Source organism: Pygocentrus nattereri, chromosome 9, assembly GCF_015220715.1.
Source record: "Pygocentrus nattereri isolate fPygNat1 chromosome 9, fPygNat1.pri, whole genome shotgun sequence".
NCBI classification, from domain to species: domain Eukaryota; kingdom Metazoa; phylum Chordata; class Actinopteri; order Characiformes; family Serrasalmidae; genus Pygocentrus; species Pygocentrus nattereri.
In genome coordinates, this window is record NC_051219.1 from 44,079,579 (window position 1) to 44,096,485 (window position 16,907).

At 44.2% G+C, this 16,907-nt stretch overlaps 1 protein-coding gene across 2 annotated transcripts; it reads right to left on the reverse strand.

Annotated features, from left to right (window-relative positions):
* Nucleotides 1–456: 456 nt before the first annotated feature.
* mapre1b (microtubule-associated protein, RP/EB family, member 1b) lies at nt 457–15,507 on the reverse strand. 2 transcript variants are annotated; one of them, XM_017700947.2, is made up of 7 exons: nt 15,404–15,507; nt 11,961–12,084; nt 10,794–10,939; nt 9,978–10,176; nt 4,434–4,540; nt 4,168–4,320; nt 457–3,201 (listed from the first exon to the last, which is right to left on the reverse strand). In XM_017700947.2, exons 2-7 carry the CDS (start codon nt 12,079–12,081, stop codon nt 3,151–3,153), a joined length of 777 nt encoding a protein of 258 aa, XP_017556436.1. In that variant the 5' UTR covers nt 12,082–12,084; nt 15,404–15,507; the 3' UTR covers nt 457–3,150. The 2 variants fall into 2 exon arrangements, with proteins under 2 accessions (XP_017556436.1, XP_017556437.1); XM_017700948.2 differs by lacking the exon at nt 15,404–15,507 and adding an exon at nt 15,268–15,391.
* Nucleotides 15,508–16,907: the final 1,400 nt, after the last annotated feature.

Here is a 16,907-nt window from a genome sequence, read left to right on the forward strand (position 1 = left end):
CAAGTCATTAGCTTTTCCTATAAAATCTCAAACCTCAATGATTCATCAACAAGGTCTCATAAGGTCAGGGTCCTAAGGAAAGGTCAAGCTGAAGCTAACCGAATTGTCTGTGCAAAGCAACACAGGTAGCCGGAATTTCACTCAAAGGGCCAAGGGAACATAGGAATAGGGACAACTGCAAGGCAGGAACCGGGAAATTAAATAAATAAATAAATAAATAAAATCTACAGAGCCCTGCTGCCGACATCCTGTATAAATAATGACTTATGACGGCTATGACTTAGTAGGCGTGGGAACCAGATCATGCCTTACAAACTTGCGGCCACACGTTAGGATCTCATGCTTACGCCTACTAAGCCGTGGCCACGCGTTATTTTCATTTATACAGGACGTCACCAGAGGGGCACCTGCTTATGAAACCAAGGACAAATTAACGAAGGAAGTAACAGACCATCATTAGCAGTAAAGACATGTAATACTGTTTTATTCGTAAGAAACTGACCCTGGCAAATACAATTAAAAAAGGAGAAAACCACACACCCTGCAAGTACAAAAACGAGGACAGAGACCGTCTGTGACGGAGAGGAAAAACGAAAAACACAAAAAAAAAAAAAAAAAAACAACAAAAAATAGAGAGATGGAGAGAAAGTATGTAGGTGGCACAGGGCCCACAGTGTAAAATCCATCTCTAGATTGTTCTGGAAGGCCACTGGAGAGCAAACTGATAAAAACTCGGAAAGAAGCACCACTGCATATTGGTATTGACCATTTCCAGTTTTGAACTAAGCCTCATTCTACTCTACAGCTTTTATCATCATCATCATCATAATCGTAGAGTTAATTCACCACAAGAGAGGGAAAACCAGGTCAAGCCAAAATCAGCCCGTCAATGATGTGTAATATTCAATAGCTTTTTTTATTTGCATTTGCTTGCTACTTCCACGATTCCACACTCTTACTTGGAGCGCAATGAACGCTCTCGCCTTCGAAGCCCCTTAAGAGCAACATTAAGAACCAAAAACGCTGTACTGTTAAGATAATCTTAGCCATGATCTCTAAGCTACATCGCCTTTGTCACCGCAGGTTAATGAAAACTAATGCGAATGAACCAGTGTGGCAAAGGAATCAGTCAAGGTATGTTTTAAAAGCACCAATTAAGGCTTCAGTTATTGGTTTTGCTGAGATAAAACTAGGCTGGACCCAAAAACGACACAGCAACAGAGATTCTACACTTGAATCCGATGTTATTTGAACAACCAGAAAACAGAAGTGCTGATATATGATATGATATTGCTGCTACATGAGATAGTGGAAGGGATACAAGACCAAAAAAAAAAATGGCACAGTGATCCAAAATCATGAGGACAGTCTCTGAAAGTCACATTCCACACAACTGACCATAAATTAATTAATAAAGCATGATCAATCACCCATCTAACAAGGCAATAAACATTTCCGAAGCAGAAGACAGACATTTGATGGTGGGGAAAATAAAAACATTCACACCGACAACAGTTTCAGGACACCATTTTTATGTTATTATTTTTGTTCAGTTTTGTTTTCAGTCCAATTTTTTTTTATCCAATTGGAACACAGCCTCTGGATAAATAAACAAACAGAGAATGAAATGGATTTAACACAACCCAGATGTCAAAACTCAATTATAAAACTGGCACAGGATGCTTTTCTAGATTTGCCACAAGTATTAAGCGAGTAATATTTCTATCTGGCTCAAGGTTGATGCGACTACGGGTGCACGACAACGCAAGCAGCGCCCAGCACCCACGGCTCCCGAACTAGCTTTGAGTAAAGTTTCCAACGAAAAAAGGAAGACGCGAGGTCTGTACCTACAACAGCTTCAAAAAGTGGCTATTTTTGGAGCCGAAGCAATGAAAAAGGAGAAACGTTTGAACATCTCTTTAATTTGAACTCAGCATTTCTGAACACAGAACAAATATAAAGAGTTTTATCAACGAAAATGAAAAAAATGTGAGAGGGGTTTAAAAAAAATAAAATAGATGCATTAAATATAAGGCAGTAAAAAAGAAGACATCAATCCTTGCACCGAAAGCGCAGAAACAGGCAGTATTTTGGCCTTCAGAACCCGCCGCCACAAGGGGGCGACGTTTCATGGTTGGTTAATTCTTTAGAAAACAATTCTAAAAAAAAAAAAAAGGGTCATCAAGGATGCTTTGCAACTGTGCTTTCAACGTCTCAGTAACGCGAGTATCCCAAGAGACCCACCGTCCACGAGACGGGTCAGCGAAGTCTGACTTATTGATTACAATCGCTGCAGTTGGTAGCAGATTTGGAACGTGAGTGAATTAACTGACCTTCTTACTGCATAAGCGACTTACTGGACCACAAGCAAAGTTTTTCTACATCCACAAGACGGACAAAGACGAACCAGGCAGACGACCGACTGGATCTCCTTCCGCTCTGTCTGTAAGGCACAGTCACAGGTTCAAAGAGAAAAGGTGACTGCTACTTGCCTTTCAATAAAACGATCGCTAAGGTATGAAAAGCAAAGGGGAGAAAGGGATGGGCGATGCTCATTTTGCAGGGTTGGTCTTAAAAAACAAAACAGTTGTTCACAGATTCACTTCTGAATCCTGAGTAAAAACTATGATTTTGTGAAGGTTTAAAAAAAAAAAAAAAAAAAAACACAACTGTTAAATGGGTAAAACATTATTAGCACAGCATTAATGTGAAGCACATGCCGCCCTACTTGTTAAGGAAGTGACGATATCCCCTCCGTTCCAACAGTGGCAAAAAGAAACGGTGTCAAAAAACAAAGGCAATATTTAACACAATGGATAAATTTGCAGGTTCCACTGAAGTTGCAGGAACAGCAGGACAGAAATTTTAACACCATGCCGGATCTTGATGAAAAGCTCTCTCTCCTCTGAGCCGAACAAGGTCAGCTCAGCAGCCATCTCGCCCTTCTCAGAGGCTAAAGGGTCGCCAGACTTCAAACTTAACTACTTTAACTCTGTACGCAGTTGAAAGGATTTTTCATACAAGCTTCACTCAGAGTCTAAATGCATAATGTGATCTGGGAGGTGTTTCAGAAACAGCGTGAGGAAGTGAATGTGTAGAGGGAGTGATGGGGAAGGAGACGATCGAGGATTGGATCTGAAGCCGAGGGCATTAAAATTCCTCCTGGTCCTCTGATTCGGCGTCTGGTATGACGAAGCCCTCCTAAAGGAACGAGACAGACAGAGAAATGAAGTAAGGCAAAGCAGCTTCTTTTCTTAAACCACGGCCCGACTGCTCAGCGACAACATGAGGCGCGATTCCATGCCTTGAGGGGAATGCCAGTTTCAGGGTCATTCCAGCCGGAGGAGGTTCTGAGCCTTGAACTTGGACACAAAAATACAGGACAACCATCTGTTAAATGCAGGTACAACATTCTCTACTGTCAGTTAAGGTCCTACACAGCATTAATACAGAGGCCTAATCCCATTTCCTATTTTTATCCCTACCCCTTGTTTTCGATTGTTGCCCCTTGTTCCTGAGTTACAGGGCAGTGGTTGAGATCTTCCCTCTGAAATGAGACCCTCTAATAAAAGAGCATCTCTTCATTATCAGCTACTAGCGCCGCTCTGTAGGCGACCCTGCCCGTCTGCAGGGACAGCAGAGGAGGGGAAAGTTCAGCTCCTCACTGCTGGGCTTTAGTTACATTTAGGGATCATACGCCTTCAAAGAGGGGGGCAGTTATTTATTATCACCCCCACTAATTCTTCAGTGGTGTGAAGCTGAAGTCAGATTCTCCAGATTCTTGAGGATTTTCCCGGAAAACCTGTGACCGGAAGGTTGGTGGTTTGATCCCCAGAGCCGACAGCTCATGATTGAAGTGCCCTTGAGCAAGACACCTAACCCCCAACAGCTCCCCAGCGTTGAGGATAGGGCTGCCCACCACTCCAGGCAAGTGTGCTCACTGCCCACTACTGTGTATGTGGCGTTTCACTACACGGATGGCTTAGATTGCAAAGGTGAAATTTCCCTGCTGTGGGACTAATAAGAGCCAATTATTCCAACCTAAAAATCTCTTTTTGTAAGAAATGGTTGGCCAATTTTGATGTACATGGTTAAACCTGACCATTTATTATGCATCTAACTTCAACCTCAGAAGCAGAGCTGTGAACGCAGTAGTATCTGACTCACATCTGTGGCATAGAGAATATCCACAATCCTCTGCAAGGTGGGATCTCCCTCGCTCTCCTTCTCCTGACAGATCAACTCAATGTTCCTAAGTTTGCCGAAGTAAAAGTCTCGCTCCTTCTCCATGTCCTGGATTGTAGACTTCAGTATATTTACCTGTGGAAGGAATGAAAAGGATATTAAGTATGTGAAATTGTTTTCTTCAGTCTCTCTTCTACTGAAGTGATGACGGAGCAGAGCTCAGCAAAACGACATGCGAGTAAAAGCACCTCTTGGATAAGCTCGGCCCTCTCGTCATCTCCACTGGCACCTGGCCTCCGCGCAGAACTGGGTGCCACTTTGGGCGTTACTTTAGCAACAGCAGCCCTCGGCGGTGCTGAAACAAAGCAAGCAACAATAACTTGACAAGTGAAAGACAAGAGTTAAAATTCTTTTGGAAAAATCAGGAACATAGCTTATCTAAAAAGCTTCAGCAGTCGAGCCTAGACGCTTGAAGTGACAGATTTCACACTTGGGCCGTGGACAGTGGGAATATGGAATAAGTCAAACGAACTCAGCCCTCGAAACTGTACCCAACTTTCAAGGTGGTCTCAGTTCGCCTTGTTCGCAGTTTGTTTTGTGGTTCGACTGATTTGTGCATTGTGAAAACAAACTTTGCTTTGCTTCCTAATGAAGACCTCAAGGTCTTCCAGCACTTCAGCAGGTAAAACAGTTTGGGGGCAGTCGTGGGCTGGAGGTTAGGAAGCTGGCCCTGTGACCGGAAGGTTGCCGGTTTGATTCCCAGTGCCGAAAGTCCATGACTGAGGTGTCCTTGAGGAAGATTTTTAGCTACGCTCACATGACAAGCCACATTTCTCAAATCCGAACTCTCTGACTCGATGCTTCTCACTCGTTTAGGTAAGAGACTCAAATCTGTCATTAATGTGATGAACCGGCCCTCGTGAGCTCCTCCTACTCAGTGACGTCACGTGACTGAATCACTGCATCATCAGCACAAACTAACGAGCAGAACGAGCTTCGCTGAGAAGATCATTAACTCTGATCAGCTCTCAGCTTCATTATTAGAGCCAGACGGAGGAGAAAAAGGTGAGATGGGCTGCTTTTCCACCGTTTACAGGCTTTAACGTCTGTTTGGCGCTGTTGCCATGGTAACGCTAAAATGACATGAATTCCGATCTGAGGGTCACGTTAAGGTCGCATGGCCACGAATCGGATACGCATCCGATCTAGGACCACATATGAAAGTGGCTCAGGTCTGATTTGAAAAGATCAGATTTGTGTCCACACAGCCCTGAAAACACCAGATCTGAGTCACATTAGGACAAAAAATCTGATTTGTGCCACTTCAGCCTGGTAATGTGAACAGAGCCTGTCAAGTACACTATTTCACTGCAGATGTAGATTTTAGCTGGGTGGAGCTCAGTGAGGAGCACAGCTGAAAACAAACACTGCAACAAAAATGCAGGGCAATTTTTCCAATTTTGCACGATGGCGCCTCCTCTCGCCACCTGAAACGTTAGATTTAATCACAGAACCCTGCCCACTCTGCGAGCGATGTGCACTCCATGAGTGCTGTGAAAGGGGTCTGAGCTCTAATGGAGTTGTGGTCCGAACAAGAACTGGTCTGACATCTCATCAGTGCTAAAATAAACCAGAAAGAAAACCAGAGAGAGTCCTCTTTATAGTTCACGAACATTGCGAACACCAAAAGAACCCGAGGTCATTTGCAGTTGGTTCCCTGTCAGATTCACTTCAAAAGGGCTCAATTCGATTTATTCAAAAATAACTGTGTGTGAAAACACCCAGACATGCAGGAGATTTGTGACCCCTGCTTTTTCTTAACCCAGCAAATCTAACTCCAACATAAACATCATCCAGTCCTTTCACAAGGACTACAATGCAGGCGAGAACCCAAAACATGGGTGATATTGCGACAACACACGTGGGCCCGGTTCTTCACTGTTGTCAGGAATACAATTCACAGGAAAACTGTCATGACTTTGGGAGGATCCTCAGAGGAGGATTAGGTTTCACAACTAAAAAAGGGCTTATTATACAAGTACAGCACCATTCAACACTTTTACTAAACCTGCAAGAGGACCTTTTACACCACATCTGTATCCGTGAAGACTTATGACAACATAAACGCAAAGCAAAAAGAGAATTAAAAACCTGTTTAAAAAAGAAAAAAAATCTCAGATTCCTCAAAACAGATTATAACAACTTCACAACACGGTTCAGTTAACAAGCTTCAGCAGCCAAAGACCAGTTCTCAGATTATGGGCTGCGTTGCCTTTATTCTTTGTGTCTATTCACGTTGTACGTGACTGATGTCTGGAAACAGGAAATTTTGCTCACTAAATCAACTGATTACTCTAATTTGTAACTGTAATCTCAATGCAAAGGCATGTTTATGAGTATGCAGTGAAAGCCATGCTACTGGAAACCCTTATAGGCCTGATAAATTTTACACCTTAGCTCCGGGGCTAGAGCCGACTGCTCTAGGCTAATACCCTGTCACGACAGGCTCCTCCCACTCCTCCATGTGCTTTTCTGTTTACTTTCTTGTCGTCCACGTGCCTCTTTGTTTTGATGCTTTGTCCTGCCCCCTTGTTTCTCTACTCCGCCTGATTGTTTCCACCTGTTTCCCACCTGTCCCTAATTCATGAGACATATAAGCCCCGTGTTTGGCCTGGTCGGTGTTGGTCTTTGTTTGATGTGCTGTTTGTATTTTACGTGCTGCCTGGAATTCTGGAATTTTGTTTCGTTACGTCTGTCCGTCCGTCCTGCTCTTCGTGTTGGCTATTTGAACCTGGACTCTCTCGACCATGAGCCTGGATTTGCCCAGAATAAACCTGGCTCTTCTCAGCGCATGCGTCCGCCTCGTCGCTCCACGTTACCCATTTCGGTATTTTTACACAGCAAGTCACACCAGAGCTGACGTTTCCCAGCTTTAAATCAGTTTCAAGTATTCGAGCCAAAAGTAACTCAAGAAAGAACAAAGAATAGAACCGCTGTTTTTTTTTTTTAAATATTTAAAAATTTCAGTTTAGTAAAAATTTTTTTTTTGAAAACAAAGACAAAACACATCTAGCCCATTTAATTTATGCAAAGGTGAAAAAAGTGGCAAAATTAATGAAACACGGAAAAAACGTTCGGTATTCGGTATAATATATAGAAATGAAAATGTTTAATTTTTTTCGATTTTGGCCAAAAATGTTCATTTCGGTGCATCACTAATAAAAGTCATTCACTCTGTCAGCAGCAATGCATCTCAGCCCATGAGTCTCTCCCGTGCATGACGGCAGGAACCATCATTTCACAGATCAAATTAGGTCACCTTTAACCCTGCTTGGACTTCATGACTGCCAATTTCTTTAAATCTACAGAAGGTCTTGCAGGCTTTGTCCATATTACAGCCTAGATTCTGTCATTTTCTTCTTTCTTACATTCATGAATGATGAACTTCGGTTAGTAGCTTGTTTTAAATGACCAACGAACCTAAAATCATCCAATCTCTCTAATTAAAAACCCTTCCTGGGTACAGATGCAGCTTCATTCCTTTTGGTCACTGTCTTGACTGCTACAAAAGGAAGTTCTGCCAGGTTTAGGGATGGCTATTGCAACCGTGAGGGGAAAAATCATTCATGTCACTGCATTAGCAGTCTGAAGAAACCAAGCAACAAATGAAGCAATTCAAACTATTCAGCAATCTTCTTTTGTTATTACTTTCTATAATTAACTAAACGTACAGGGTGATTCAAAAAGATTCATCCGATTTCAAAGCGTCATATAGGCCAGAGGAACCAATCACAATCCAACTGAAAGAGGGAGCCATAGAGTTTCTGACTGTCAGTGGAAGACGGCTCCCCCTTCATTCAGAGAGTGAATCCGTCAGATTTTCATCAGCAGTGAAGCTCCAGCAGCTCAGAGCGTTCGGCGCTGGTTCCACAGCACTGGATGATCTCCGAAATCCCACTGAAAGAGCCGTGAGAGCAGCGACGCCCGACACGCTCAGTCCAGTCTGGGATGAGTTTGACTGTGGTGTTGATGTCGTCCGTCCAGCTGGAGGAGGTTCAGACTGAGACCTTGTAGAACTACATAATAAACTTTATGCTCATTTACACCGTTTACAGCTCACTGCACTGATCTGGAATGATTTACATGTCAAATACATTTTAAAATCGATTAATCTTTTTGAATCACCCTGTACTTAAAATCCAAGAAAAAAAAAACAATATAAAGTCAACTTTGCCTCTCTGTCTCATGTTATGACCAGATGACGCAGGGAAAAGGGGACAGTCAATCAAATTAGCCAGGTGTCTCTGCTGCTGTACTGAACTGTATTAGACTGAAGTCTTTTAAAGGCTTTCTCACAGGAGTAACTCTTTGGCGTTGAGATGTCGCTTTAGTTTTGAGGGTTTTTGCGCCTCGTTTGAAGAAAACCTCACTCACTGGGCTTCTGGATCAGCGTCGACATGATCAACAATAATAAACCTTCACTTGATATTTGCTTCTTTGTCACGGGCTTATGAATTTAAGTTTAACCACTCGTGTCGCTGATGCTCGGCCAGAAATCAAACACGTCTCTTGGCTATGAGAAGCCTCGTCTCTCGTTTTTATCAGCAGCTTGAACTGCAGGAATGAGTCAGACGTTAAAACGCAGATTATACTGATGGGACAGCGCAGAAGTGCTGATAGAAGAAGAGGGAAGCCGGCTATATTGATGAATTTCCTCGTTTCATCATGCGTTCCCACCAGCAGTGAACTGAACAGAGTTTGGCTGAAAGCAAACTGAGACCGGCAGGTTTTGCTATCTGTTTCAGACTCTAATACGGGTGGATTCACACACGTCAAAACGAAGCCAACTAAACAAAACAGTCTGACAGGTCTGCACCGAGCAAGGCCGGAGAAAGCGCTCTGAGAAACCTCTCCAACTCGGCACTGTGTGATACGGTTATATTACTGGACACCTTATAACAGCATAAGACAGCAGGACAAGTTCATGGCATGACTGTCAACATTATGAAGCAGTATTCAAGTAAAGCGTGTGATTCTTCACCCAATCCAAAACATCCCAGCTAATCAAATTAATCTTAAGAGCGGAATAACAGCAGATTGCCTTGGGAAAAATGACACTGGGACATAAACGACTGCATCTTTCAAGTATACTATGGTTTTGTGTCAATTCTCATGAAATCACATTTTCTGTAAAATGGTGATTACTGTGGCAAAGAGTGCATTTATATCCACTCAATAATCCAATCATGATCAGTTACCATTCAAATAGGTATGTAAACACCATACTCCAATCTAGAAACCCGATTCTAGCTCAGTATCTAGTTGGACTTTAGCTCAGTAACCTGATTTCTCAGTGCACGTAAACTCTGATTTCTTTCGGTCTTCTCAGCTTGCGCAAGATCAGACGGTGGATGGGACGGAGACACAGCCAAACATTTTTGGAGCGGAGCTGAAACCAAACACGAAATAAAGGATTTAAATATTCTTCATCTTCTAGATGATGTACGTTGATGTTTTAAGGTAAAAAATGCGTCATGAAGTTTGAGTTTTACGTTTACGTTGTGTCTTCTTCAGTGACTTGACTGGCTGGTTGCAAAGCAGAAATCTGATTACTGTCCGACTCATGCAGACCCAGAGTTTCCCCATTATCTGATTACTCAAGTGCATGTAAACTTGATCGGATTACAGAACCATCAAAAGACTAAACTTAAGCTTCATTTTGTACTAGCAAGAGGACCTCAGGAGGAACCTGGCCTGACACGGAAGGACTACACCTAATCACAGAAACCAACCTGCGTTCATGATCTTCTTGGGCTTGCTGAGGGCAGGCATGGCAGGGTTGGGCACAGGCATGGTGTCCTGGCCCTGCCGCGCTTCCACCGGGTCGTACTCTTTTCCGTCGTAGTTCGCATCGAAGAACTTCTTAAACCACTGAACGAATTCAAAGTTGTCCTGGAATTTGCCTTTTATCAACTTGTCAACAGGGATGATCTGGGGCAAGGGAGAGATTATCAAGCAAGACAGAAGTGAAATTAAAAAGGTAACCAAGTGTAAGACAAAATAAAAATGAATGAAGACAGAACAAAAGGAGGGTGGGGTGGCTATGGCCCTGCTTACTCTCTGCACAACAGAAAAAGATATTAATTCAACATTTTTCCAGAATCCAAACTGCTTGAACTGACCGCTCAGAGCTCGACAACTACACTGACAAAGCTCCTTCGCACTGAATGGGCTACCCAGCGATCAAAGCCAGCTCTGTTCAGTGTGAACTTGGCCTGTGAAGCCTGACTGGTCTCCATCTCTACTGCCAAATATTTGGAACAAATTTGAGACTGTTTGGCTTGTGATCTGGGAGACGTGCCGCCTCGAAGGTAAACATAATTTGCATGCCGGAGCACAGCTATAGCGGCCATCGTTCCTGCGCACAGACATACGCAGTGTCTTACAGTGTAAACATCAGAAACCAGTGAGTACAGGCACGTCATGTGGCCTCAGTGGGAAATGTATTATGAACTGTTGCTTCATAATCAACATGACATTTTCTGATCCTCGATGTTTGTGAAAAATAAAGCGATTAGGTCGAGGGTAAGCGTGCACAAGTAACTCACTTTGTCAACACCCATTCTCTTGAAGGCAGCTTGCAAAATCTTAAAATTATGGATGTATTCATGCTCTAACTTTGCTGAAAATTTTACTTTCTTCAAAGGCACGCAGCCAGGAAAGAGCATGTCCATGAACTGGCAATAGGCCGCACCTGTAGGACAAAGAAAATAAATAAGCAATACGAAACTTATATTCACATGAAAAAAACAACAATGTCCTTTATATTACGAATTATCATCTATTCACAGAAAAGAACTGTGTGCTAAATATGGGCAATATACACTAATCAGGCATAACATGATGACCACCTCCTCGTTTCTACGCTCACTGTCCTCTTTATCAGCTCCACTTACTGTATAGCTGGTCTTTGTAGTTCTACAGTTACAGACTGTAGTCCATCTGTTTCTCTGATACTCTTACCCTGTTCTTCAGTGGTCAGGACCCCCATGGACCCTCACAGAGCAGGTACTATTTGGGTGCTGGATCATTCTCAGCACTGCAGTAATGCTGACGTGGTGGTGTTGCTCTGTGATCAACGTCCTGTGACCACTGATGAAGGACTAGAGGATGACCAGCACAAACCGTGCAGCAGCAGATGAGCTGTCGTCTCTGACTTTACATCTACAAGGTGGACCGACAAGGTAGGAGTGTCTAATAGAGTGGACAGTGAGTGGACACAGTGTTTAAAAACTCCAGCAGCACTGCTGTGTCTGATCCACTCAGACCAGCGCAACACACACTAACACACCACCACCACGTCAAGTGTTACTGCCGTGCTGAGAATGACCCACCACACAAATAGCACCTGCTCTGTGGGGGTCCATGGGGGTCCTGACCACTGAAGAACAGGGTAACAGAGTATCAGAGAAACAGATGGACTACAGTCTGTAACTGTAGAACTACAGAGTGCAGCTATACAGTAAAATGGACAGTGAGCGTAGAAACAAGGAGGTGGTCAGAATGTTGTGTCTGATCAGTGTATCTTGTGGATGTCATCAGTATCTAAAGAACACGTAGAGTAGATGTCACAGATCAGAACTTTTCACCTGGATAAACTTCTTTACGGTTCATAATCGGACCTTAAAGCCTCTGTTGCACCTTTGAGGGAACATTCACGTTGTAGATGTAGATGTTCCAGCTTATGGCACTACACAACACGTTTCTCCACCTACCTGAACATAGCAGCTCAATCTTAGTGAGGTTCATCTGTAATGACTCATTGATCCATGCGAGCATATCATGGCGACTCAGGTTGTCGCTGGTCACTGAGGTGGAGTACACGTTTACAGCCATGTCCTGCAACAGGGCGGAGACAAGGAAAGATTCATTATCCAACCCATTCATCAACAGTCAGTGATTCGGACAATAACTGATGAGCGTTAAATGTGCACACCTTTCTAAAAACCTTCTAAAAACCTCCACAGGGGGCAGTCGTGAGCTGGACGTTAGGGGAGTGGCCCTGTGACAGGAAGGTTGCCAGTTCGATCCCCAGCATCGACAGTACATGACTGAGGGGTCGTTGAGCAAGACACCTAACCCTCAACTGCTCCCTGGGCACTGCGGATAGGGCTGCCCACCGCTCCGGGCAAGCGTGCTCACTGCCCCCTAGAGTGTATGTGGTGTTTCACTGCAAGGATGGGTTAAAGGAGGAGGTGAAATTTCCCCGTTTTGGGACTAATAAGAGTCACTTAAACTTAAAGGGATGCAGGGCGGCTACAGTTCAATGTCAAACCACAAGGGTGCACTCTTGATATTCCAGGATGGCAATGGTCACAAAAGAACTGCACATGATGTCCAAAAATGACCATATATGAGACGTTTAAATTCCTCAGCTTGGGACAAAATGATCAATCATAAGCAGTCACATAACAGCTGGCCTCTGTAAAGCACTGGCTGCAGGCCTCAGAGAACTTCTTGTGAAACGAAATTGTGGTTTTGTGTAGCCTGAAACATTTGAACAAGAAGCTGGTGAATAGAAAGCCGACTTCAGCCTCGTCCTCTGGTAAACCTAAATATAAGATAACCTGCACTTAATTAAAATTCAGTACGGTCCAGTTAGAGAGAATTTCCTCAAGCGAAGGTCCAGAACATCATGACGTCTGACCTGCATCCTGACTCAGTGCCATATACTGTTTACTGAAGTAGCCGAGTAGGAATATCAGCATCTTATACAGTCGACAGCTGAATATCAGATCAAATAAAGTCCAGTTCGGTCAGATTTCAACAACATTTACTGAACATCAGATCAAATAAAGTCCAGTTCGGTCAGATTTCAACATTTACTGTCAGTTTCCTCTTTTTAGATCACGTCATGTGGAATAACTTCCCTCTGACTCACTTTCTTCTCTGACTGCTGTTTCTCGCCTCATCCCTCCCCTGTGTGGCGTCACTGACTCGAGTCTCAGAGCTCATCGTAATGCACAGATCTGATTGGCTGAGTAGCGTCACGTGTGATATTTACAACACATGCTATTGGCCTGCAAGTTTCCTGAGGGACTCGTCCCACAATGGGGAAATTTCAACTCTGCATTTAACCCATCTGTGAAGTGAAACACCACATACACACTAGTGAATAAACACACACTAGGGGGCACACTTACCCGGAGTGGCGCCCGGGGAGCAGTTGGGGGTTAGGTGTCTTGCTCAAGGACACCTCAGTCAAGTGCTGTTGGGTCAGGGGATCGAACCGGCGACCTTCTGGTCACAAGGCCGGTTCCCTAACCTCCAGCCCACGACTGCCCCCAGAAGAAGCAGTTCTTCCTTACGATTCTAAGTATTATATTAATGAAGGACCGCTGGTTTCTGAGCTGCTCCTCCTGAACCTCCTCAGGAGAAAAGAGGAGATTAACATCAGCGTCTCACTGCGAGACGTTCTGGTAATGAAGGAGAAAAGCTCGAGTTCTCCTTCTGCCCTGACGGGCTGCTAAGAGGGTTCTGTGATCTAGAACAGAGCTGTGGAAGAGAACGATGATATCTCACTCTTCACAGAGATGCAGTGAGACGAGTCAGACACAAGAGTTAATCCACATGTTCGACGACATTTCGAACAAAGTGAGAAAATCCTGTAGAAATGAAAAGTGCATGGCCACGCCTTATTAACGTGTGGGAACGAGATCCTAAGGCATGGCAACTTAACAACTTAGTAAGGCATAGGAACGGGATGATTAAGTCGTGGCCATGACTTGGGAGCGAGATCACGGCTTACTAAGCTGTGGGCACGCATTAGGATCTCGTTCCTGTCGAGAAGTCGTGGCCACACGTTATTTATATTCATAGAGGGTCGTTTCTCAGGAGAAGAACCTGAGATCAAGAGGAGGAGGTCTCATTCAGAACAGGGCCTGTATGACGAGAATGTTTCGCTGCTCAACAATCAAAACGATTAAAAACTCATGTCTGATTCAGTGTGCAGTAATTAGTCTGATTAACAGAGGAAAACACCACAGGAAAGGAGAATAAAACGGATTAAAACGCTTTCCTACATCATGCCAGAAACGTTCTCGGTCAGTTTACACACTGCCAATGTAATACAGTATAGCAGTGAGAGAACTATGATGGACAAAACGACCTTTTAAAAAAAATAAACGTGGATAATGTTAAAGCAATGAGGCTGCGAGCTGCAACGCTGCTACAGAACATTAAACAACAGGACAAATTTTATATTAAATCCCAGAAGTGGATAATTCAGGTCCAGAAAGTGAAAATCCTCCCCAGGATTTTGTTCCAACTGCCTGGACAGCTCCGCTTGGGGTTTGATCCAACTAGAGCAGCCAGCCTGTGGGAACAAAATCCTGGCATGGATTTTTTTACTTTGTGGACCTGAAGTTTTACAACCCTGTTAAATGCCGGGTTTAGGCCGGAATGCTCGTATGACAGACTAGCGCTCTTTATTAACACATCGTAGGTTATTCGACAACGTTAAAAGTGTGAAAATAGCGTATTTTATCTGCATCGCAACGTCAAAGCGCTTTGGGTGCAAATCCACAGACATGCTAGCTAAGGTATAAATACACGGGTAGGTGGGACCAACAATATAACCACTTTTAGAGGAGATCCTGATTAATAACCGCGCTGGAAAGAGCGACTAAAGCCAGCTACGCGGTGGAAGGACTCGTACGGGTTTGTTAAACGGCGCAAGACCGGCCAAAACCAACAAAACAGCGGTAAAACTAGCAGAGGTAGGGAAGTTAGCTTAGCGTTAGCACGCTGGCTAACTAACCAAGCTACCTCGGCGGATAACGGCGCTAACCGGTTAGCTCGTTCGACTGGCGCACATTCGACACGCAGCTCCGCCGACGGGTCGACAGACAAAACCGGACAGCAGCGCGAAAAAGCCCCGTAATTAATCCTAATTCGGGCGTAAGAATCGCCCAGAAGCACGTGTTGTTATTCGCACTGAAAGCCTTCATCTGCTTTGTCTCCACCCCGCCGCGGCGAACCGGCCAGCTAACGAGCCCGACCAGCTCACACCGAGCTACTAACCTTCTCGTCCGCTTCTGTTAATAAACGCGTTAGTACACATTAATAAACACCACCACCGGCTGCTCACACGGCGATTTAAAACCGCGAGCCACGCACAGAAGCAAGTCTGAAGTCGAGCTGCGGTCAGTAGCGTTACCTCCTGCTCGCCGGCGCTCCCTTTTCTGTGATTTGGCGTCGGGCTGTTCAGACAGATGTTGACGTCACGGCGGAGCGCGCGCGTGTGTGTGTGTGTGTGTGTGTGAGAGAGAGGGACGGAAGGATTGTGGGAAATGAAGAGTGCGTGATGAGTGAAAAGCCTATAACGCTTTAATGAGGACGATTTAATGACACCACCCCCTAAATAAATAAATAAATAAATAAATAAATAAAGGCCACTACTTTGTTATCCCCCCTTTTACCCCGTTCTTCAGTGGTCAGGACCCCCATGGACCCTCACAGAGCAGGTACTAGTTGGATGGTGCGTCATTCTCACTGTGTCCACTCACTGTCCACTCTATTAGACACTCCTACCTTGCCGGTCCACCTTGTAGATGTAAAGTCAGAGACGACAGCTCATCTGCTGCTGCACAGTTTGTGTTGGTCATCCTCTAGTCCTTCATCGGTGGTCACAGGACGCTGTTAGCTGGATATTTTTGGTTCTTAGTCCAGGAGCGACACTGAGGTGTTTAAAAACTGCTGTGTCTGATCCACTCGGACCAGCACAACACACACTAACACACCACCACCATGTCAGTGTTACTGCAGTGCTGAGAACGACCCACCACCCGAATAGTACCTGCTCTGTGAGGGTCCATGGGGGTCCTGACCACTGAAGAACAGGGTAACAGAGTATCAGAGAAACAGATGGACTTCAGTCTGTAACCGTAGAACTACAGAGTGCAGCTATACAGTAAGTGGAGCTGATAAAGTGGACAGTGAGCGTAGAAACGAGGAGGTGGTCACTTGAGTAGGTGACGTCCTCCTGACATCCACCGAACCCAGATTCATCATCAGGCTGACAGATAGTGAAGCTGATTCATCACTCCAGAGAACGCGGTTCCACTGCTCCAGAGTCCAGTGGCGGTGCTTCACACCCCTCCAGCCGACGCTTGGCATTGCGCGTAGTGATGTTCAGCCATGGAGACCCGTTTTATGAAGCTACTGACGCTCAGTTCTTGTGCTAAGGCTGCTTGCAGAGACAGTTTGGAGCTCTGTAGTGAGACATGCAGAAGAGCTTAGCCCACCTGTCTGATCTGCAATGAAAGAGTTGCTCATTTAACCCTCTATTGTATGAATTATTACTAAAACACACTAAAATGTTTTAATGTGTTTGTGTTATTTAAAATCGCTTAAATGATATAAATGTTTGATTTCATGGGGTATTTGGTAAATTGTTGTTGCCATATGGCAATAAAATAAAAAAAAAACACAGTTTTCTCTAAAACCTTCCTTTCATTCAAAACAAGACTAAACAAATTCAGCGTATACTGAGTAAAATGCACAACCTAATATTTACAAGCACTGGAAACGAAGAACTTCTATTGGTATTTGGAATTCCTGGCCGTGGGATGTGAAAGTATTTGTCCTTTTAAAGTAAAAAAGACACTTTTTCCACAATTAAATAGGAAAAGACAGATTTTATGTGGCAGTGCCGCGCAACA

Coding starts and splice junctions, on each gene's coding strand:
- mapre1b (XM_017700947.2), bottom strand. CDS start 12,081: ATGGCTGTAAACGTGTACTCCACCTCAGTGACCAGCGACAACCTGAGT. Junction 10,940..11,960: donor GATTGAGCTGCTATGTTCAG/GTAGGTGGAGAA, acceptor TTTGTCCTACAG/GTGCGGCCTATTGCCAGTTC. Junction 4,541..9,977: donor CAAGAAGATCATGAACGCAG/GTTGGTTTCTGT, acceptor GCTTTGTTTCAG/CACCGCCGAGGGCTGCTGTT.